This window comes from Cetorhinus maximus, chromosome 14, assembly GCF_964194155.1.
Source record: "Cetorhinus maximus chromosome 14, sCetMax3.hap1.1, whole genome shotgun sequence".
In the NCBI taxonomy this organism is placed as follows: Eukaryota; Metazoa; Chordata; class Chondrichthyes; order Lamniformes; family Cetorhinidae; genus Cetorhinus; species Cetorhinus maximus.
The window spans coordinates 85,757,244-85,782,552 of NC_135892.1; the positions used below are offsets into that span (position 1 = coordinate 85,757,244).

The following is a 25,309-nucleotide window of genomic DNA, read 5'->3' on the forward strand; positions in this document are numbered from 1 at the left end:
AAAATAAGTCACCAAATTAAATCACATCTTACATTTTTTTTTGATCAATAGATAAAGTTTACCCTTATTTCTCTGGCATGGCAACTGACTCACCAACATCAACAAGCTGTTGTAATTTAGCATTCTCGATGGCTAAGATAAGCATTCTTTCTTGGCATCTGTGGCCAAACTGGTATAAAGAGCATAAAGATCTGTTGTAAATACTGAAGAGCACCTTCTGTTTAGTTACAAGAACTTACAGCATTCCAATTGTTCTTATTAGATAACCATCTGGATTTATGTATCTCAATGTATTTGCGCTCTCTAGCAGTTTATGGATTATGAGCCATGATTCAATGCCACTTTGGAGGCCACCCAAAAACCTTCCACATAATCCATCACCTGCCTCAAATCTAAGCACAGAAGACTGAAGCAGAATGCATGAATCATTACTGAGCCAGGAATATGCATGGGTGATGATATTCTGAGCATTACAAAACACCTACAGATACTTCGTCACAGGCACTAAGTCACTATATACTGGTAATGTATCTCCACAAGCTGACATCAGGAATTACCCTTGAAATACTGGCTATACATGGTGTATGTGTTAATTCTTCTCTCCTTTAGGCAAAGGTACTAAGCCTTCATGATGACTGAATGAACAAACTCCTGGGTACAGTCGAGCGTGGTTGTTTGAATGATTCATGCATGCACATAGCCACGAGCACAGAAGTTCATGGGAGCAGTGATCATTAACATTAAACATAAAGCAATTGAAATCAGAAAAGGTATCTGCTGCGCTTGAAATGGCTTAGACTTCACTGTAGTTAATCCCACGTACCCTGTTTGCTCAGGTAAGAATGTTGGTCAGGACACTGGTGAACACCATTGTCTCATTTGAATAGTGCCTAATATCCTTTTTCATTCATCTCAGAGGGCACACAAGGGCCTCATCCTTACATATCTTCCGAAAGATGGCACCACCAACAATGCAGCACCCCTTCTGTACTTCAGCAAGATTAGGTTATGTACTGAAATCTGCGACTGGAATTTAAACCCAAAACCTTCCAACCCCAAGGTAGAAGTGGCACCAAATGAACCAAACTGACACTTAAGCTTCAAGGATATGTGTATTATACTAATATATCAAGTACAGGATATTTTCACATAGTAATTATGAATGAAGACATTAGGCCCATTCTAGCTCATCTATTCAGAGTGAACCGAAAGTCCTCCACTTAAATATCAACATGGTTCTTAAATGATTCTAAAACTGTAACTTCCAAAACTCCATTTGGAAGTCCATGCTACATTTCTGTCACACTTTCAGTGGAGAAGTAGTTCCTGATATAAGTCCAAAATGCGCATTTTACAGTTTAAACTTGTGACCTCCTGTTTTACTCTGTTTAATTTAAAATAATTGTTCTTACTTTAGTAAGGCCTGTCCTTTAATGACTTGTTGCACCGTTAGCTTAATGCTTATGTAGCAATGCATTACATCTATCATTAATAAATATCCTAAGTGTGACTTAATGGGAATAACAGCAAAAGTAACAAAATAACCCCGTACTATTTCCATTAAGTGGGCACTAATGGCCATTCTACTTTATGCATAAAATGCACTTAGCCACATGACTAAGTACATTAAATTGCCACTAATATTAGTAAAAGCTGGACAACTCATGCCTTAATATTTAAAAATATTTTTATTTTCATAATTTAAGCCAACTGAGTCCCACATATGGATATCAAAAAAACTTAGACAACGCCAGTTCTTCTAACCTGAATATAAAGGCAATCTGTGTCGACTTCCTCATGATTTGATTCTAGATCAACTGTAGTATTGAAAATAGTGGGCAGAATTATCTGGTCAACATGTGGGAGCGGGCCCAACGTGCCGACACGTAAAATGACGCGCGATGACGGTGGGTGTGCGTCCCAACGTTGTCGCACGCCATCGTGATGTTTCGTTCAACAGACATGCACCGGAGTCAGCTGCGTGCCCGCCGAAATGTAAACGGCCCATTAAGACCATTGAGAACAATGCCTGTCCAACCTTAAGGTTGACGGGCAGGCGGAAAGCCCAAGCAGCCTTCACGTTATTCAGGAAACCTCATCCACGAGTGGGATGAGGTTTCCTGAAGCTTTTATTAAATAAATAAATAAATTTTCATAAATATAAAAACATGTCCCCACTCACATGAGGGGACATGTTTAAATACAGTTTTAAGCCAATTCTTTAATTATTTTAATATCCATTCAATCTCCCTGAGGCAGCTCCGAGCCTCAGGGAGATTGCTGAGCTCTTAGCACTGGCCCCAACTGTCCCTCCTCCCCCCGCCCACACAGGTAGCACTGAGCACTACTGGCCATGTATTACACTGGGCAGGCCTTAACTGGCCTACCCACGTAAAATGGTAGTGTGCAGCCCATCGCGGGTGGCGATCTGCTCCGCGTTCACCCTGCTCGCTCCCGCCCAGCCCACCCGCCGTAGGAAAAATCCTGGCCAGTGTTTCTGGTACGTGATACATAAGAACATACAAAAACACCAGACAGAAAAAGACAGCTAGGCCATCTAGCTTACCCCATATAGTTGTGATGCCTAATACATCACTCCTTACTCCCCAGGTGCCATTTAGTCTCTTGGGAGAGGTGAAAAACCAAAACAAAAAAATTCCAAGGCCAATTAAGGGGAGGAGGGAGGAGGAAAAACCCGATGGTATTCCATTCCTCCCAGCACAGTTCCAGGATGATAATGGTTTGACTAATCGCAAGGGTGTGGTCAGGATCTGTATAGGGTGATTATAGAATCTTATGGCACATCACACTGTGCCTATTTTCTGGAAGACCTATCCAATTAATCCCATTCCCCTGCCTTACAACCCTGCAAATGATGATCAAATTTACCCCCCTTTCTGTCAGAGTGAAAGCAGCTTTTAATGCTGCATTAAGGTGACAAACGTATAAGCCCTGGTCAGACCCCATTTGGAGAACTGCATTCAGTTATGGGCGCTAAGCCTAAGGAAGAAAGCAGTGATGTTGGACAGGGCATAACGTAGGTTCAGCAAAATTGTATCCGCGCTTGAAGGCTTAAATCATGATGGCAGATAACGTAGGGAGGGATTTTCCGCATCCACCCATGCTGCGATCTTCCAGTCCCGCCGGAAGTCAATGGACCTCTGGCTGGGGCGCCGCCTGGACCCACAGCGGGTCCCGCCTGCAACGGGGCCAGAAAATTCCGGCCATAATCTTCGTTGTATTCCCTTGAGTTTAGAAGGTTGAGGATGATCTAATCATATTCAAATCAAGGTCTTTAAAATCCCAACCAAATTCAGCTGCTTCATCAATGACATTCCTTCCATCATAAGGTCAGAAGTGGGTGTATTTGCTGATGATTGCACAATGTTCAACACCATTCATGATTCCTCAGATACTGAAGCAGTCCGTGTCCAAATGCAGCAAGACCTGGACAATATCCAGGCTTGGGCTGACCAGTGGCAAGTTACATTCACGCCACGCAAGTGCCAGGCAATGACCATCTCCAACAAGAGAGAATCTAATCATCGCCCCTTGACATTCAATGGCATTCAATTGCTGAAATCCCCCCACTATCAACTTCCCGGGGGTTACCACTGACCAGAAAATGAACTGGACTAGCCATATAAATACGGTGGCTACAAGAGCAGGTCAGAGGCTAGGAATCCCATGGCAAGTAACTCACCTCCTGATTCCCCAAAGCCTGTCCACAATGTACAAGTTACAGGTCAGGAGTGTGATGGAATACTCTCCACTTGCCTGGATGAGTACAGTTCCAACACTCAAGAAGTTTGACACCATCCAGGACAAAGCAGCCCACTTAATTGGCACTCCATGCACAAACATTCACTCCTTCCACCACTGACGCATAGCAGCAGTATGTACCATCTACAAGATGCACTGCAGCAACTCACCAAGACTCTTTAAACAGCAGCTTCCAAATTTATGACCACTACCATCTAGAAGCACAAGGGCAGCAGACACATGGGAATACCACCATCTGGAAGTTCTCCTCCAATCCACTCACCATCCTGACTTGGAAATATATCGCCGTTCCTTCACTGTCACTGGGTCAAAATCCTGGAACACCCTCCCTAACAGCACTGTAGGTGTACCTACACAACATGGACTGCAGCGATTCAAGAATGCAGCTCACTATCACTTTCTCAAGGGCAATTAGGGATGGGCAATAAACGCTGGCCTAGCTGCAATGCTCTCATCCCATGAACGAATTTTTAAAAAAGAATTTATTAAAATTAGAGCTTGATCATTACAGAGTAAAACCAGGAAGCACTGAGTTTAGTGGAAATCTGGAACTCTCCAGTAAAAAGCTGTGCATGCTGATCCAATTGAAATTTTCAAGACTGAGATCAAGAATTAGCCATGATTGATAGAACAGGCTCGATGAGCTGAATAGCCTTCTCCAGCCTCTATGAATGAAATTCCAGTCTTATCAGAGGACAGAAAAGGTACAACTTAGAAATCAAAATGGCATTTTTTTAAGATAGTTGCCTAGCTCCTGCTCTGTTCAAGGAAGCATTAAAGACGGTTAAATATGTTTTTCTGAACTACCCTGGGATTTGTTTTTACTTTTTATTTAAGTTTTCTCTTTTAAGCAAAAGGTAAATAACACGAATAAGCATTAGCTCCAATGGTAACCAGAAGTCACGTGTCAAAATGACACATCAAAAATACATACATTGCATGAATGTTGCCCTGACTAAAGATTGGACTATTCTAGACAGTGAGAAGCCTCAATAAGTCATTGTAACTACTGAAAATAGGCTTCCCTGAGATCTGGGTCAGTGTGCTTGCAATGAAAATAACTGCAACAGGCTGGGTCTGCAGCTACCTGGTAGAACCATTGACATCTTATCAATAAGTTCATTGGCTGCAGACTGGGGAGAGCTGATATTTGCACTTAAAATCTAAAACAGCAAGCTTGGCTTCTAAAGTTGTTGAATTTTTGTCTGTCACAAAAGAAATTTTAAAAAGGGACAAGAAGAGGGTCTTTTCAAAAATTAATTTCCTCTTTTTGCCCTACATTTTATTAAGTTATTTTGATCTTCCCAGGTTATGTATGATGGATTTAGCTGTCACACCTGCAACTGTGACCTAGATTTAATTCTACCATTATAATGGCAATACAAGCTTGGCACAACCTTCATTCAGTTTACAGGGCTTTAATGCCATCATAGCTTAATAAATGGAGGTCATATGCGTTCATTCAATCTTTCATTGTTACTGAATTGCAAGCTCCAACTTTAACTAGGTATGTGAATCTGGTGTGGTGGAGGTGGGTGGCAAGGCCCTGTGACATAGCAAGCATGGGGCTCAAAACATTTTAACTCCTGATATTCAGTAAATGAATCATGTTTATCACATTTCACACTTTGGTCTACAGTGTGGTTTGATAGCAGCTTCTGAGTCTGCAATGTCAGAATGTCATTGATATAGAAGGTTGCTGAATGATTTGAATGTTCTTCAATGCAGGAGGAAGTGCTGAAGGATGTAATCAGGACCTATGAGTTACCATGGGATTTTGTTTTTAGTTGTCATAAAGGTTTCTTTCTTTTAAGCAAAACACAGAACTACATGAATAATTATACTAGCTCCAATGGTAGCAAGAAATCACAGCAAACTGATATATCAAAAATAATACATATATTGGATGAATGGTGCCCTCAATAAGCCACAGTAACTACTATAAATAGATTCCCTGAAATCTGGGTCATTTATAGGAACATAAGGACTCTGTGTACATTTCAGGGCAGGGGAATGAACTGGTCATTGAAATTGCCAATCCCTCACATCTCTCGCTGCATGAAGGTGAGGTGCTCCTCCGTCTTCTCCTGCTTCCTCGCCTTCCTCCTAGTCTTCCTCTTCTAATGACGTTTTTATAGTGTATAGTGAGCCAATGGGCATAGAAGTTGCCATAGCTTGGCATAGGGAACATGAGGAGCACTTTTTGAGCTCGCCTTTTCAAAGGTCCCCTCATGCAGACTAGGGTTCATGACTCCTCTGAGTGGCCATGAGCCACAACTCTTTAAAAACTAGTTGGACCACACCTAGAATACTGTGAACAGTTTTGCTCCCCTTTTCGAAGGAAAGATGTACTGGCATTGGAGGCAGTGCAGAAAAGGTTCACGAGGTTGACCGCGGGTATGGGGAGATTTTCTTATGAGGAGAGGTTGAATAGGTTGGGCCTGTACTCATTGGAGTATAGCAGAATGAGAGGCAACCTTATTGAAACATATAGGGCAAAATATTGCCATCAGCGTGTGGGGGTGGGCCCAACACGCCAACACATAAAATGATGCGAGATGATGTCAGGTGTGCATCCCGACGTCATCGCGCGTCATTTTGATATTGCATTTGGCGGGCGTGCGCCGCCGAACTGTCAACGGGCTATTAAGGCTCTTAAAAAGTAATTTAACTTATTAACAATGCTGCCGGTCCAACCTTAAGGTTGGCGGCAGGTGAAGAGCCCAAGCGGCCTTCACATTTTTCAGGAGACCTCATCCACGGGCAGGATGATGTTTCCTGAAGGTTTTATAAAATAATTAAATAAATTTTGCAAACTTCACAAACATGTCCCAGCTCATGTGACACTGTCACATGAGGGGACATCTTAAAATAATTTTTTACTTTATTTTTATAACAGTTTTATTACCTACTTAGTCTCAATGAGGCAGCTCCGTGCATGCGTGAAAGAGCACAGGCCCTGATTCTCCCTCCTCATCCACCCACCGCCCCCGCACAGGTAACGCCGGGCACTACCAGCTGCGCGCTATGCTGGGCGGGCCTTAATTGGCTCGCCCTCGTAAAATGGCAGCGCGCAGCCGATTGCAGGCGGCGAGCTGCTCCGTGCCAGTCCCCGCCCACCCCTGCCCACCATAGGAAAACTTTTCCCCATAAGATTCTTAGGGGGCTTGACAGGGTAGATGCTGAGAGGCTGTTTTCCCTTGTGGGAGTGCCTAGGACCAGAGGGCACAATCTCAGAGTAAGGAGTCACCCATTTAAGACAGAGATGAGGAGGAATTTCATCTCTCAGAGGGGAGTTAATCTGTGGAATTCTTTACCGCAGAAAGCTGTAGAGACTGGGTCGTTAAGTATATTCAAGGATAGACAGATTTTTAATCAGTAAGAAAATCAAAGGTTATGGGAAAAGACAGGAAAGTGGAGTTGAGGATTATCAGATCAGCCATGATCTCATTGAATGGCACAGCAGACTCGATGGGCCGAATGGCCAACTTCTGCTCCTACATCTCATGGTCTTATGGACTGACTCCATGAAAATTTCGGAGGAGTAAGACGTGCCTATCTACGCAATGGAGCCAGCCAGGTCAGGAGTGTGGGCTGGGGGTTTTTGACAGGAGCCAGCCTGCATCCTTTAAAGGCACTCCTGAAAATCAGGCAGCCCAGGAATGGATCAGGAATCCCACAAATGGGACCCGCCTGCCATTTTTAAAGAGCTCCTGAGTCATCCAAACTCGGTGAAAATTCAGCCCAGGGCATCAGTGAACTGTTTAACGCATTGCAGACCTGAATATGCAGCTGATGTCCCCGAAAGCAGATTGATAGGAGTCACCAGCAAAGAAGTTAAGGACTGTGGTGACTTTCACAGACTCTGGAAAAACATTCCCCACCCCCACTTAACCAGCAGGCTGCAGGAATCTGCACAGAATAAGGACACTTCCCTGATGCACTGTTCTTCAGATAGATCCAAAAAAGTGGTTCTTGGCCTATACAGTGTGCGTGCTTCCTACCAACATCACCCTCGCCCACTGTCTTCTGGTGGGCACCGCTGTTGCTGAGGTTCGGGCTGCTGAGGCTGCTGCTGCTCCACTCCCTCCACCTGTCCCTCTCCATTCAAATGAAATTAGTAACAACAGAACCATTACAAACTGAGCAAGTTTACTCTAGGCATTAAAGCAAAAAAAAAGCTTTTGTTTTCTTCCTATCAAGCAATCTGGAAATTAGAAATTTCCCTGGCAAGTCAAATGGCAAGAGGATCATTCTCCGGTCGGTGAGCGAGGGCAGGGCCCGCTCGCCGACACGTAAAATGGCAGATGTCCCGACGTCACCGCGCGTCATTTAGATTTTCAGGTCGGTGGGCACACAGCCGAGTCGGCTGCGCGCCCGCCAAACTGTCAAAGGCCTATTAAGGCCATTTAAATAGTAATTAATTCAATTAGCTGAGCTGCCTGTCCAACCTTAAGGTTGGTGGGCAGGCAAAGAGCCCAGGCAAAGAGCGCATTTTTCATGAAACCTCATCCATGGTGAGGGTGGATGAAGGATTTTAAAAGTCAATAAAAATTTTCAAAATAATTCTTTCACATGTCCCAGCTCACGTGAAAGTGTCACATGAGGGGACATGTTTTAAAAGTTTTTATTTCCCTTTAGTTAAATTTACACATGTCAAACCGATCTCCCTGAGGCACCAGATCTCTGCGCTCTTTTGCGCACATGTGTGAAAGAGCGCAGGGAACGACTCAGGGAATCCCGCCCCCCCCCAGCCCACACAGGGAGTGCTCAGCGCTTCTGGGTGTGCGGCACGCTGGGCGGGCCTTAATTGGCCTGCCCACGTAAAATGGTGGCCCGCCCCCACACAACCACCCCCCCACCCCCAAAATTCAGCCCATGTGTCAATTAGCTGCAGGTAGGTACCCCATTAAAAATGGTTTCAGTGGCTCAGGTTTTATTGGCAGGTCCAGCACCTGGCAGGATTTTCCACGATTTTGTGTTAAAATGGCATTTATGTCTTGATTGCACCATAAGACCTCAATTTAAATATATTCATGAGTCTACACTGGCTCTTTCAGCCAATATACCCGCTAAACCTATGTGGGTGCGCAGCCAGGCAGCAGCTTGCAAGGCCTTGTTCTGCAATAAATAACATGTAGGTGGCTATCCAAAAAAATTTAAAGAGACAGCACACTGCAAAAACAGGCCACGTACAACAACTAAATTTTAAAAGAAACTTTGGTCTCGGCTGCCCCCAATAATGTCTAGTTTAAATGGTGGTGGGGGAAGTATGTTGGAAATATAGCAGGAAAAAATCTCCCACTATTCTAACCACCCACCTGACTTGTTTCTCTCAGAAACAGAGGGTTAAAATTAGGCCTCCAGAGTTAATGGCAATGATGGACTTACTTCAATGAAATCTTATAGCTCAGGGAAAGGCAAATCGCAGATAACATCATTGGGCGGAATTGTCTGGTCCCATTGGGGGCAGGTGTCATGGCACATGTGCATGGAAAATATGGCAAGGCGGCCAAAAACCAGTTTTACGCCGTCATGAAACCAGTTTGCAATCATCTGCTCCACCCATCAACGACGGGCTGCATTTCCCGCTGCCACACATCGGGAACCTAATTTCAATACTTTAGCATTTCATCATAAGCCCTGCTCGCCAGAATCACCCCCCCACCCCACGCTGGATCATCTGGGCAATTACACCGACATGTTTCACAATTGTACATAAGTAACGTACACCTGGCGAGCTGCACTTCCCTCGGGACTTTGACACTTGTTTGCTGACCTTGCTTCGGGCAGCACTCGCAGTCATCAGCGCCAGGCTTCACAGGCAGCACCACATCACTTTTAGGGGGACTCACGGGCAGGTCTCTACCTACCAGACCAGCCGTAAGGCGGGGGTGGCTTTTCAACAGCTGCAGGGCTAGGGCTTGCTTGGGGAAGGGGGAAAAGTGGCCTCGGGCAAGGGAAGAGACTGCAGGGTGAGGGCTGTACTGAGGTAGGAGGGTATCCCCGGGTGGTGCTGGGGCACATGTTGATCCGTGCAAGTGGACTCGAGATGGTGAGGGCTGAGAAGGCAGTCTCCAGAGAAGATGAGGCCAGATGGAGATGTGAGGGCATGTGAGAGAGAGTGAGTGGTGATGTCCCTTGAGCTGGCAGTGAATGAGATGCCAGTGAATGTGTGATGGGTTTGTGAGTGTGTTAGTTGAGATTGATGAGATGGTCGACTTACCCTCGCGGTGCAGATAAGATCATCCATCTGTTTTCTACACTGGATGGCCGACCTCTTGTGTGCAGCGTTGGCACTGACCACCTCTGCCACTGCCTCCCAAACCGGAGCGCTGAGACTGATGGGCCTCCTGTGGCCAGAGTGGGGATAGAGGACATCGTGGCGGGCCTCCACGGGATCCAGATGGCATCACAGGAACGTGTCACTGAATCGGGGGCTGCACTCTTCTTGGGTTTTGGGGCCATGTCTTCACCGGAGCAGTCCTGGGCTGCAAGCATTGAGAATTGTGTGTGCAGCTGCAGTTTAAATATGGCGCCCTGCATGAGGAAGCGGTGAGGTAACAGCGTGACAGAGGAATCGGAGTCTGCCCACTAGCGAGAAAGTGTGTTTCCCGTGGCTGCATAATTAATGAGATGGGAAGCGGACGATACAGCGCAAAAACCCACCATTGTGGCCAGCGGGTAAAGCGTCTTTTTTCATGCCCACTCCCGCCCTTAGTGCAAATCCGAGACTATTCCACCCATAGGAGCTATGGAACTTCAGTGACCAAAAGTGCCCCTGTACTGCTTATGAAATATTTCAGTCAGATTACAGGAACACTGCTAAGTTTAAATTCAGGTGAAACGGCCAATTTCTTGGCATGGGTGGGAAAGGAGGAAAGACACATCTTCATAAATCTGCTGCTCCTCCCAAGTGCACAACTCAGAGCAGGCAAAAAAGGCTCTTTGGAAGTTCAGATCACAAAGTAATAATTCACATAACTCTGCCACTGCCCAAATTGAAAAATCAGCTGATCAGAGTTAGAGCAATGATTGTTGGCAGACACTCGGACCAAGGCCTATTATCTTATAGCTAAATTATAAAACAGTAAGAAGGCAACCCTATTTAGTTTGTTTAAAAGGAGCACTTAAGGCACAGGAGAATAGTAAACATGCCTGGTTGTTTAGCAAACGCTGAGTGGCATTTTATTTTGTACAGAATGACACAGAATTGCATAGTCCATATTTCTACCTTAAATCCCCTCCTGTCTGCCTTTCACCTTATTGTCTGTGTTAGTCTTCTATCTGATTCACATTCCCTAGCCATTAATGGTTAAGTGATATATCCATAATCATATACCAAATCTCTCCTGATTTCAGCCATGTTCTCCAGAAGTCACAAGCTTCAGCATGCGGAGGATTACCAAATGGAAGATGTCAACTAATACAACCTGCATTCATGATAGCTTCGGAAAATAAAAGGGAGGATCAAATCCTTTTTTTTCCCTTTCTTAGGGAAAACACAGTTAAAAATAAAAGCTAAAAACAGAGTGCAACACAATGCATGAAAGCAAAGAGCAGGATTATAACCTTCACTGAGCCTGTTGCAGGCAAGCTGACAATTTGCTGCTGGTAATTACCAATAAAGACGTAGACTTGACAATTGTAATTTAATAACAGGAGGTTGAAGCAGGAGGAAGAAGCATAATCAAAACAGCGCTGTGTGATGATGTGACAGTCCTGGATGTGTTAGCTGACACCAAACATCCTACACACTAAATTGTTTATTTTTTCATTTTTGTTTATTCAGACATGAGGACTTGACACACAAAGCAAACATATATCTTCATATTAATCGTTAATTATCCATAACATTCAAGGGTCATGTGGAAATCGGTTTTGTTTAAATAGCTACATGCGTCGGTTTATTCAACAAATGGTGGGTCTCAATAATTTTCCCATTACTTTACGACTTTGTGTTCTGCCCTTGTTTCTTGAACACATTACTTCTTTTTTCCTTTGTGCATTTTTAGCCTCTCTCAGGTCTTTGCGAGACCCAGTCCCAGTTCAAATTCACTGTACTTCATGTATTATTACATAGTTGTAGTTGGTTAATCACCCCAGCAAGGATATTAACCAATGTTTCTAGGTCAGAATTGAGCAATACCAGACTGATTCAAAGAGGGAGCAGACATGAAGAAAGCATCTCAATGTGCACAGCTACTATCAATGATGTGCACATTATGGGCAACAGGCACTTCCCTAACAAAATTATATGACTTGAATAAATGAGGCCTGGAAATAGAGAGTACTTCTTAAGGGTTCCATTCCGAGGGGCAAGCAGGAGACTATCACTTCTCCTCCTTTATGCCTTATCAACAACATTAAAGGCAGGTGAACTAGTCACTCATTTTACTTGTTTGTTTGCAGTCTGATAATTGGCTGTCACACTCTTATAATAGTAGCGACTATTCTTCCAGAGCAATACATTGGCTGTGAAGTGCTTTGGGGCAGCCGGGGGAATTGAAATACAATTTATTTCTGATCAATATAAGTCAGTGATTAGTTTTGGATCTCCTTCATGAAGTATTGTTGTTACAAAGGCAAGCATACTATCTTGAAAGGGAAGGGAAAAGATTGATTAACAATTCACGTCACCTCTAATGTCAGTAGTACACATAAAGGGTGGTGGACGTTTAGAATGCTCTTCTGCAAATGACAATTGATGCTAGATCAATAGTTAATTTTAAATCTGAGACTGATCAATTTTTATTAATCAAAGTTGTTAAGGAATATGGGAAAAAGGCAGGTTTATGAAGTTAGGTCAAAGATCAGCCACGATCTCAATGATTGGCGATACAGGCTTGAGAAATAGTCTACTCCTGTTCCTGTGTCACTTGCCCCCTTCAACCAGTAAGTCAAAAGTTACATTCACTGTCCTACCGGTTGGGAAATCATATGTGCTACATAGCAACCAAAAATGAAGAAGGAAAAGGGCACTGAAAATGGAGCTTTAGGAATCATAGCAAAAACTGAAACTTTTAAGTTTAATTGTAAGTTCTTTTAAAGAAGTGGTGAGGGGTGGAAATGAACTTATCCCAGTAAAAACTATATTTACAATAGAAAATGATGACTATTGTTGTCATTATCCATTAACAAAAAACAAATAGGTTTGCAACACAAGAATTCTCCACTTTAGTTTACTCACTAGATTTTAGAAATTTTAGGAAAATATTCAGTTGCTATTGAAATGATATAACAGAATGCGGACTGCTGAAACCAGCACAAAACAATGTTAACATTACCAAACACCCCATTTAGTGAACATTTTGGACAACATTGTTCTTCTTTCACACTATTTGGGCAAAATTATTCATTATTTTTTTCAAAGTAAAGCAATAGTATAAATATAAACTGCAGTTCTCAATTCTGTGCTAATTCTGGTTTAAACTGCAACTAATTCCATTTTTTGGATTGGCCTGTTAATCATGTGGTAGTGTTATCTTGCAATGGCAAGATAACAGGCTCCACTCCTGCTCATGTCATCATTCATTGCTTCTGTTAAGTAATTTTATGTATTTTCCGCCAACGATTTTGACCTTTACTCCAGCCCGTTTATTAATGTTAGGCTATGTGACAACAGCCCTTCATGTGTCAACCTACACAATGATACCTGAGTCTTGAAAGCTTTGGATTAGTTCCTTTTTGTTCAATTTTATTAGAACCATGAGCCATCTAGCAAAGAAGGAGGCCATTCAATCCATTGTGTCAGTGCTGGTTCTTTGTTAAAGCAATTCAAACTAATTCCACTGCCTTAGTCTTCTCCCACAGCAGTGCCTCTTCCTCTTTTCTCTTAAAAGATAAAACTGTTCCTGCTGCCAAACCTGTGGTAAAGCAGAGAGGCTACAAAATTGTATATCACACATATATATAAATTCCAGAGAGCAAATGATGAGTTAAAAACTGGGGGCTCAAATGATGTCTGTAAAGCCATTCCGCCAGTCATTTTTGGAAGCACCAACAGCATGACATGTGAATCAATCAGTTAACTGCCTGCTATCGAGGCTTCCTTGCCTGTAAAGACGAAGAGCCAGTCTCTGAGGCCAATCGGAAGGGCAGAGGTTCTTCAGTTCCAGCAGCGCCACCGAGACTGGGGGCCACTCCTGGTACTGCAGCAAATCCGGGAACACCTGGTGAGTGGGATGGGTTTATCGGGCCAGTCAGGCAGGTTCTAGCAAGGGGGTAGAAGGAGTCATTGCGAATGACGGGGAGTTTTTCAACTAGAGCAGTCCTTTGCTGTGAGGGAAATGCTCTCTGTGGGTCACAGTGTGCCTGAACAGGAGGGCCTCAACCTCACCCCATGACCCCCACCCCTCTCTGCAGAGTAGCTGCCAACCTTTATGGGTGGCCTCCCCATGTGGTGTACAGCTGCCCCGTTGCTGGTAGAATACCAGCAGCAGCAGGATGAGGCCCTTAAATGGCCATTATTCAGCCACTTAAGAGTCTCAATTGGCCTCAGGACAGAAAGGCCATCCTCAATCTTCTTCGTCCCTGATTTAACCAGAGGGAGTTGGGAAGGCAACAGGAACTCTGCCTCCTGCCTTCCTTCCTGATTCTACAGGCCCTACCCACCACCACATCCCAACATGCTCCTGGGGGGGGAGGTGGGGGGGATTTGAACTCTGCCCTTAGTTTCTGAGAATTCTGAACCCCTGAAGTAAAGGATAGCTTTAATATTCAAAGCCACCAACCAGAACTCAATATGTGTTCAGAATATGTTATAATTAGGGAAGGAGATGCTTTCAAGTCCCCCATGTACATATTTGACCATTTTATTGGCGAATAAGACAATTGACTATTTCTCTGCCACGGTTTCTAATTGTAACTGCAACCAACTAAAGACCATCCTCATACAGTAAATTGAAAATTTAAATTTAGAAATGATGATGTATATTTGTATTCTCATACCTAGAATATTTCAAGTATATTTGAATAATTTAAAGATTTATGCTCTGGGATGTTATCAGGCAAACATTTAACATTTTACCACATAGAGTGCTAATCCATTAAAACAAACATGTCCAGGCTTCCATTTAAGTGGAGAAGAATTTGAAACAAATACATTAAATATTAAACAGAGTATTCCACAGCCTATTTCATAGACTAGAGCTCTTTAAAATTTCACATTTTAAAGCAAAATCATATTGCACTGCAAGTATCTAGTTAGTCACACACAAGCTCCACTAAATAACTCCACTGGTGGCATATATGCTGTGTTTGCCATTGAGATTCTACTTGTTAGGAACATTAAGCTACCCTTACAAATATTTTGCCTGTATTCAAGGTGCATCAATGTATTATATGTTGCATAGAATCCACAACACAGAAACAGACTATTTGACCCAACTGGTCTATGTCGAATGTTATGGAGACCAGATGTGTGTAAAGTACTCTGTATTCTGTTCTAGCAATGAGCCCTGTAGGTAATGCCAAATTGGAGGGTATAGCTAATAATATGGAAGACTGCATCAAAATACAATAAGACATTAACAAGCTTAAATAGTCAGGAGATAAATTGGAAATTAAATTCACTAAGGCAAAGTGTGAGATAGTTCCTTTTTGTAGGATGAGTAAGAAAACCATCTATTCCTTGGAAGATAAAAATGTAAATGGGATAGAAGGGCTAAGCGAGCTGGGAATATAAACACATAAATTGCTAAAAATAATAATGTGAGTTGATAAGACCATAAAGAGTGCAAACAAAATAGTTCACCTAATTGGGCTGGGGTTGTAGCTCCAAACCTCCTGTTTATAATAATTAAAAGGGCATTAAGCTGATGATAATCAGGGAATCAAACACACTGCCCCAAGTTTGTTTGCCTAAACTCTTCATCTTTGTTATTCCTTTGCTGCTTAGCTTCAACCTTTGTCATACATCCTGCAAATGATTACAGCAATTTAATTAAGATGTCTTAGAGTTTTAACAAGTGCCTTTGCAATTTGTGTCAACTGTAATTACAATAGTTACAGGGCTGAAAATCAGTAGTATTCAGATGGGAAACATGTTCTGAAGGGATCTTGGAACATTCTTATCTTTTCAATATTTTGAATATAAAAAGCAATTTTTAAAAGTATTCTATTCCACTTCACTGTCTCATCACCCTACAATTTTTTCTGAGCATCCCTCACAAATGTATCTTATTTCAGAATAAATTACAGCTCTGGGTCTTTTCCAGGGAATGCACAAGAAAGATAAATTAGATTGCATTGGTGTTCACATGCACTACAGGGTCCATGTGGACAAGCTAATCTGATAAAGGTCTCTGTTACAAAATGTCACAAAAGATCACTGCTGGGTTATCAGTAATAATACTGTGTGTGCTGTGTAGGCTCAATCAAAACTTCCATTTAGAATTTCACTTGCTCTCTCTGTGTCTCTCATTCTTACATTATAACTTGATGTTGTTCTATGTTAAAATCAGGTGTGTTCACTTAGACAACCTGAGACACGTATTGGCCCTGATATTTACTTGTGAAGAGATGGGGCGGAGGTGAGGGGGGTGTGGCAGTGGGGAGAATTCTCAGACGGGAAATCCAGATTTTCTGGGTGACCCGGAAGATTTAACTGTAGGTCATTGTTTCAATTTGTTCAGTAGGTTTCCTCTCTGACAGCCAAGATGATTGACAGGCTGTGTGTCTGTTGGGCAGGAAAGTAGCCTGGGAACAGATACCAGGTAAGCGGTGAGGGGAGTCAGAGATTGGGACGGGGTGTCAGGAACATGGGGATAGAGGGGATGGAGATTAAAGAGTGCAGGTATTCAGAGAACAGGATGGGAGCATTTTGGAGGTCACAAAGCGGTCAGAAATCGGGATAAGGAGCCAGAGATCATGGGGAGGTGGTGAACCGCTGTAGTTCATCTGGTGTAGTTTACTGTTGCCATTTCCCATGCCTAAGTCAATGCCAAATGGTCCATCCGGTTTCATTCCTTTTAGACTTTGAGGTGGTTTGATACAACTGAGGTCAATCATCTCAATCTCAGGACATCAATGCAAGAATTCCTCAGGGTAATATCCTGGGCCTGACCATTGTCAGCTGTTTCATCAATGACCTTCCCTATGTCATAAGGTCATAAGTGGGGATGTTCGCTTATGTTTGCACGATGTTCAGTACCATTCGCAACTCCTCAGATACTGAAGCAGACTGTGCGCACATGCAGCAAGACCTGGATAATAGTCAGGCTTGGGCAGATAAGTGGCAAATAACATTCACACTGCACAGGTGCCAGGCAATGACCATTTCCAACAAGATAGGGAATCTAACCATCTGCCCTTGGCGTTCAACAGCACCACCAACATTGGCATCCTGGGCGTCACCATTGACAAGAGCCCAGAATGGATCAACCACGTAATTACAGTGGCTACAAGAGCAGGTGGGAGGCTGGAAATTCTGCAGCAAGTAACTCACCTCCAAACTCCCCAAAGCTTATCCACCACCTGCAAGGTACAAGTCAAAAGTGTGATGGAATACTCTCCACTTGCCTGGATGAGTGCAGTTCAACAACACTCAAAAAGTCCATTACCAGTTAGGACAAAGCAGCCCGCTTGATTGGCACCCCATCCACCATCTTAGACATTTAATTCCCCTACCACTGGTGCTCAGTGGCAGCCGTGTGTACCAACTACAAGATGTACTACAGAAACTGGCCAAGCCTCCTTCAACAGCAACTACCAAATCCATGACCTCTACTGCCTAGAAGAACAAGGACAGCAGGTGCATGGGAACAAAACCACCTGCAAATTCCCGTCAAAGCCACACACCATTCTGACTTGGAACCATATCGCTGTTCCTTCACTGTCACTGGGTCAAAATCCTGGAACTCTCTTGCTAACAGTGCTGTAAGTGTATCTACCCCACATTGACTGCAATGCTTCAAGAAGGCAGCTCACCAACACCTTCTAAACAGCAATTAGGGATGGGTGACAAATGGTGGGCTTGCCAGCAACGCCCTCACCCCATGAACAAATAAAAATAATTTAGGCAACTACTGGGGACACCTGATTAAAAAGGCCCGATCCAATTTTCAGTCAAATGTATTTCAGGTGTGCATGGGGCACATGACTTTGGTTCCCGAAACTGAATCTCACAGTGCCTATTTTGTGCCTGTAAAACAGGCAAAATAAGGTTCAATATTTACCCAAAAGTATGAAGATACCACAGCCTTGCAATGGTGACAAAAGACAACTGGCACATGGTTTACATTCTAACACCAGAGATCACCAATTTACTTCAGACATATTCTGATCCCGATTTTACCTGCATTAAATTCAAAATGGCCCATTCCAAACAGCAAACGCTATTTACTTTCTTCCCCCTTAATTAACTGATGCCAGTATCCATAGTTTCAAAACATTTGAGAACAGCAGAAGAATGATTTTACTGGTTATGCCTTGATTAGAATATTCTGGTCAGAGCAGTTAGTGGCTATTGGTTTCTTCAAAAACTTGGCACTGATGCAACGGCTGACATTTCAAGCTGCCCCTAAAATAACCATAAATACACTGGGTATGTTTTATTTTCTTTGTCAGACTGGAGTGAAACGATGCACAACTTTTGTACAATTTTCAAAGCTTTTATGAAGAAGAGTCACACAGACTCGAAACATTAACTCTGTTTTTCTCTCCACATGAGCTATTAGACCTGCTGACTTTTCCCAGCATTTTCTGTTCTTGTTTCAGATTTCCAGCATCCTCACTATTTTGCTTTTATTCGGATTTCTTTTTGTTCCACTAGCTAATTCGAAAAATTGGGAGTTTCCGACCCCAATATTTACGGGGGGGTGGGGGTGGGGGGGGGAAGAAGGCGGAGCACTGTTTGCAAGCGAGGGACAGAGGGTGGGGAACCCAGAAATTCCAGGAACGCAGATATCCAGCCAAATTTAATGGCAGGAGTTCATTATTATTTTTTCATCTGTTTTCCACCTAGCAGCCAGTCAGACTGTCCACCTGCCAGACGGCAAAGCCAACAATGATAAAGGCCACAACCAGGGACAGTGCAGAGATGGACTCCAGCAACCGGAAAAGATCAGCACATTGTGAAGGGGCTCAGAGCATGGCAGTGAGGAAGAAGGGAAGGTCACTGGCTTGGAGGGAGGTTCAGTAGATCACAGGAAAGGGGCAGATTGTGGGTGGTTTTGCTGGGAGAAATGCACTCCTGCTCCTTTTGGCTCACAAGTAGTGTTCTAATGCTTGTGCCCATAGTAGATTTCTGCCTTGCAAGAGTTTTATTATTGCACTGTTTTACTGGCCAGGCAGTGCCACAAGACTTTTGGGGGATTTTTTTTGGATCAATTTGAACATTTTTTAAAATTGTTTTCCACAAAGCCTGTTGCAGGTCATTGTTAAAAAGCTCCAGACTCTAAAATCTTTCCAATCAGCACACTGCAACCTCCAAAGCTTGAAGCAGACTCACTTCCCAGTGGTGATATGAATAATGTGAGCAAGGGGTACAGTAAACCATCCTATTCCCTTATTGAAGCAGGATTGTTCCATAAGGGCAAAAATATAATAAGATCCTTTCTTATGCTTAAAAATAGCACAAGAGAAATACAGAAATTTTCATTTAAAAAAATGGAATAGCTATACATAATGTAAGGTACAAATAATCTAGCGCATTATATTTACTGACAGTAATTCCGCATGTCTCGGATGCTAAAAATACCCTTGTGTATTATCTGCACCAACACCACATTGCTACTGCTCACTATATGTGTGGTTTTTAGCATATTTTAGCAGAACCTCTCTCCAGATGCAATGCAAAGCCTTAGGGATACAGCTCAGTGATAGGGCACACATTCTGTATATGTGTGATTTTGGATTTAATCCTTAGCATCTCCAAACTTCATTTCATCTGCAATGTAGCACATTCTCATTTTTATTCCTTCACCAATATTTTCAATTAATTGGAAATAAAGCAATGTACAACATTCCTGAGTTGACACCAAGCAAGTAAAACATCCACAAGTACTCCAAGAATTAAACTAATACAATATGAACAAAATACTTATATATCTGCGCAGACAAAGCATAACCCCACTTTGGTTAACTATATTTTATTTATAGAGCAGATAAATTGATAGGGTGCATCATACCCAAACACAGTTCAAATAACACTTAGCAGTAGTTGTACCATAGGGTGTAAATAATTAAATCCTTTTGAAATTCAGATCCTTCACTTCCAACCTTGAAGGCTGTTCATTCAGAAATCTGATAGAAGGGCAAAGGAATTGACTACAGATGGTGAAAGGTTAAAAAATAATGTAAAGATGTTGGATTTGAAGCAGTCATTGATCTTCTAGTTGACCTTAAATGATCTTCATTGCATCAGAACAGCTGAAAACAGCTTAAACATTCAAAGCTCCATGAAATAATGAGTCAGTCACATGTTGTTATATTAGTTATTTTGATTGATGCTTGAGGAAAATGTGGTACTGAGAGCTTACCAACTAACATACTGTCATTGAGAGAAAAGCTTAACAAGACAGTGAAAAGGGAAAGCTAAAGAATATTTGAGTTGCTAAATAAAATAAAACAAAGATGATGTCATGCTTGGACTAATTGTTTAATGAAACGTTACCTTCGCTTGATGACCCTGATAGATCTATGACAACATACACTCTTCCTTCTGGCTCCAGGTCTATCTGCAATTAATAAATAAAATCAAAAGTCAATTATAATGCAGACAACTGAGATTGAACAAATGCTCAAAACTCTCAATTTCATTCTTTTCACAAATCTGGCCAAAATACAGCCTTTTCCACAAATGCAATATCATCAATGGTGAACTGCTCATTTTAAACTAGTTCCAACACTTCAGTTTATAATATATGCAAATTAGATATGAATGATGTAAAACAGCAGAGCTGTTACCAATAAAGGATGGAATAACCTAAGAATTAGAATGTCCTCAGCATCCTCCCCTCTTACAATCACTGGACAAGTAGGAACAACCAAGTAAGCTAACTGTAATTCACTGAAAATGTCTACTTGCACTTCAATAATTCCTTTTGACGATTGGAGATATCATAAGAGACTAGTTACAAAATCAAATACAGCAACAATGTAAGGATCTTGGAAATGGCAGAGGTGGGAAGAAGATCATTGTTATCTCAGCCTAACACCAATATGGGGTGTGACACATGCTTGAATGAGTGCGGGCACGCCACATGTCATATTGGCCCCAGAAAACACGTACTCATGATTCACTTTTGAAGTCTCAAGTGTACATGTCTTACCCTGAGGCAGCACTAGGCACTGCTCCGATAAAAATGTGGAACAGCCTACAGAGCAGCGAATGAGTTTCAAAGGAAGTACAGATAACCCTGCCAGAGCAAGTAGGGCAACATAGTTTAATGTGGCTCATTTGCACTGGCACCCTTACAATAACAAGGACATTACTGGATTAAACAAGGTCTTTTTTCCTGTACACAGGAAAGGCATGAGTGGATCATCACAACAAACATGATATAACCTGACAGACACTATCAGTAAATCATTTCAAGTCTGTTTAGCAACAAACTGCTATTCCTTCTGTCAATACAAAAATGTTGTATTCTGCACAGCTACTCAGTGTAACATTGTGCTTCACCTTCAAAAAGATACACTAATCTAATTACATTAAATTGTCATTAAACAAAAGATTTTTTTCCCCAACTTTCTGTTTTAAGATTTATTTAAACTACCTCTTCACATATCAATTCCCTGCTAAATAATTGGGACATCAATACTGAAGAATTTGCTTGCTGACATGGGCCAGAATTTCATACTCCCCCACAAGCAGGTCTTTAGCCGGGGGGGTGGGGAGGGGGGGAAAACATGAAATTGAAAGAACTGGATTCCCTCCAGGTTCCTGCCTTTCCTGACCACACGGTGATTTTACACTGGGCCGGGCAAGGAACAGGAAGGACAGGAAGCCCACCCTTGCCCCAGTTGAGAACCTTAAGTTGGCCACTTAAGAGCCATTTCCCACCCAGCCTCAATTTTTGGGCTGGTGGGAGGATTTACCTGGCAGGGGGAAGCCCAAACAAGAACGGGCTTAGATCGCAGGTGGGAAGTGTCGGAGGGCAAGGGCGGAAATGCGCCTCCATCAGAAGCCCCCTTTGACTGTGGCACACCCCCTTAAGGTCCAGTGGCCGCTGAATCTCCCTCCCCCTCGTGGCCTTCCCCATGACACCCCAATTACCCCCTTTGCACCCTCCCTGCCCTGGAACCCCTTAAACTTAGTGACCCAGTCCCGGGAATTAGACTCAGGCACATTGCTACATTTCCTCTTTGGTCCACTTTTTCTTGTCACTGCAGGGACTGGAGAGCTACCAGCCAATCGATCTCTAAGGGAGGACTTCGTCCTGAGTAAGGAGCAGACGTCCCGCTTGCAACCACTCAAGCATGAAATGGCTGCGGTGCACTTAGACTCTTCGGATGATAGGGAGACCCCACTATCCGAAAAATTCAGGCCATAAGCCCTACAATATTACCCTCTTGTGGTCATTTGTGTATGCATATGCATAAACCAAACCAGATTAAACCAGTTTTCACTTGGATACTACACCCCATGGCCTGAATATTTCCAATCGTGGGATTTCTCTTTCTGCCATCTGAAGAATCAGCTGGGAACACATCCCTGCCGACTCTGATTGCCCCACAGCCATTTCGCGCTCGAATGAGCATTGATTGGCTACAGGCAGGACTTCCACCCCTCACTCAGGAGGAAGGCCTGCCTTAATAGAGCTGCCGGCCAGTCTGATTGGCCAGCAGCTCTCTAGGCCTTGCAGTGACTGGAGCTGCAGTGGACAAAAGAGGAAGTGTTTCAACATGCCAGAGCCCAAGTCGCAGGACTGGACAGTAAGGTACGTTTTGGGGGTCCCAGGTGGGGATGATAGGGAAGGCCTGGGGGGTGGAAAGTGGGCGATTGGGTATTAGGGGAGAGGCCAGGTTTGGGGGGGGAGGGGTGGAGTAAGGTCCAGCAGCCGCAGTGCCTTAAGGGGGGTACACCCAAGGTCAGAAGGGGGCTTCTGGTGGATGCACACCGCTCCCCCCTTCCCACCCAAGGCCAAGGTACATTTATTTTTGGGCTCCCCCCCACCCCAGTCAAGCAAACCCTCCCGCCAACCTAAAAATTGAAGCTAGGAAGGAAACGGCCATTAAGTGGCATCCACAATACATACGTGGAGAGGCAAGAAATATTTCTCACTGCTAATAATTGGCCACTTAAGGGCCATTTCCCACACAGACCCAGTGTAAAATCGCTGTGAGGTCAAAATAAGCGGGAAGCCAGAGGGAATTCCGTTCCTTCAAAATTGAGGCCCATGCTGCACACAGTGTTTTTGTCCTGCAAAGATATCACAGTCAAGCAACACGGTGGAATTGCGGATTCCCTAGCCGAGCAAATTTGGGTTGGAGAAGCCAGAGGAACCTGTGAGATTTTGTTGGTGAGAAATAAGCATAAAAATCTGGTCTTAGTTGCTTGTACACATGGCTGGACTGACCTTCAAAGATGGCTGCATCAACAGGCATTATTAGGCAACTGGGAGAGTATAGCCATGACCGAGAGTCTTTCAATGCCTATGTGGAGCGGCTAGAAATCTTATAATATAAGATTATAATATTCTTGAAAATCCTGATAATCCACTTGTTCATCAGGCAGCGGGAGAAAGGAAAAGGGCAATATTTTTGATGGAAGCAGGCCCAGATGTATATGAAACTCTCAAGAATTTGCTTGCCCCTGCTAAGGCAAAACACACACCGCTGCTGGGATATGCTGTGCAAGCTTGAGCAGCACTACAATCCCAAACCATTAGAGATTGTAGAAAGCTATCAGTTTGGGACAAGGAATCAGCTGCCCAGTGAGGACAGTGGGGAGCTTGTCGCAGCCTTGAAAAAGATGCCTATTCATTGTAATTTTGGAGAATTTTAAGAAAGATCATTGCGGGACAGATTTGTATCTCACACACACACATATACTCACAAATCAGGAAGAAAAGCGACTTATATTAAAATGCCTCGGCATTAGAACAGTGTAGGGTTACTGTATACAATGGGAAAAGAATGGATGATTTTTTTTTGAAATAGGTCCACTGAGGGTTTCATAAAGTGTGGTTCATTCACTTTCCCTTCTTCCTCCTGGTGATAAAAGCAAACACTGTCCAATTAGGAATATAATCAAGATTAGGTTTTTTTTAAGCAAATGTTTCCAGGTTAGTGCCCAAGATGGGTAGCATTTCATGTACCCGTGTGAAATTTGAATCAATCACACCAGCCATCCATATGGCCTCTCTGAATGAGATTGCCCAATTAGCAACAAATTATGGGCATGTTTTGTAGTGTTAGTTCACACCCACTAGGAAGTGCATGGAAATCGCCCAAACTCCTTTCACTTAACAGTCATCATAGATCGAAAACTTTCATCTCCATCTGTCTGAGCTGAGGCAGAGACCAAGTTTAATCTCTCAGCATAATGATTTATGACTGGGTGATCTGAGAATCAGATCTGTCCCAGATCATCCAAATTGATTGGTTTAATTTATTGCCAGTTTACCAGCTGTACTCTTGTATGTCTGTGATGTGCATACTTGAGCTACCAGAATAAAGGCAATAAGAACTTCACACAAAATGGTATTATTGCACCCATGTATGATGGTATCAACACATAAGTATATCTTATGCATAGAACTGTAGAGTCAGTACAGAGGAACCAGTCAACATTACCAGTGAACTTGATTTGTTTGCAATCTACCAACAAACCATCAACTGACTGTGCTTTGCAAAAATTTGACATTCGTTCATGGGATGTGGTGTCACTGGCTGGGCCAGCATTTATTGCCCATTCCTAATTGTTCAGAGGGCATTTAAGAGTTAACCACATTGTTGTGGGGTCTGGAGTCACCTGTAGGCCAAACAGATTTCTCTAAAGATCTCTCTTAATTATAACAATGATTTCATGGAATTTTAATAAATTCAAATTCCACCATTTGCCGTGTTGGGATTCAAACCCAGGCCCCCAGAGCATTACCCTGGGTCTCTGGATTACCAGTCCAGTCCAGTGACAATACCACTATGCCACCAGCTCACTCCTCATTAACATTTGCAAATGGGACTGATTAGAACACTCCATTATAACAGGCCTAAGAGGTGAAGGGGAGGATTTAAAGCTGTTTTGTATCCTGAGTTATACTTTATACTTTCTTTTACTGTGTTAAAACTGTGAATATTGGTCCCTAGAGAAGATTAGGTTTAAATTAGACTGTTTAATAATTAAAGATGTATTGTTTATGCCATGTTATAGCACAAATCAGTATTTAGATTACAAAGCAATGTTATACTGAAACAGGCACCATGTTTAAACTTCCATTTAAATTAACTATCGCCATGGGATTTAAAATTTAGATAATTTTTGAATTTATTTTCCTTACATGTTTTGCATACTTTCTGACCAAGCCCAATTTGACAGTCATCATAAGTGTAGGTCTGCTTATTATCAGTCTTAAAGGGG

General features: G+C 42.9%; 1 protein-coding gene across 2 annotated transcripts in view; it reads right to left on the bottom strand.

The window, feature by feature from the left end:
- The window catches only part of LOC144689791 (protein kinase C epsilon type), a 689,374-nt gene that overhangs the window by 464,176 nt on the left and 199,889 nt on the right, over window positions 1-25,309 (bottom strand). For both annotated transcript variants that reach the window (XM_078557177.1, XM_078557176.1), the window contains exon 2: window positions 20,399-20,462. In XM_078557177.1, the coding sequence (XP_078413303.1) occupies window positions 20,399-20,462 (64 nt within the window). The remainder of the gene's footprint in view (window positions 1-20,398; window positions 20,463-25,309) is intronic.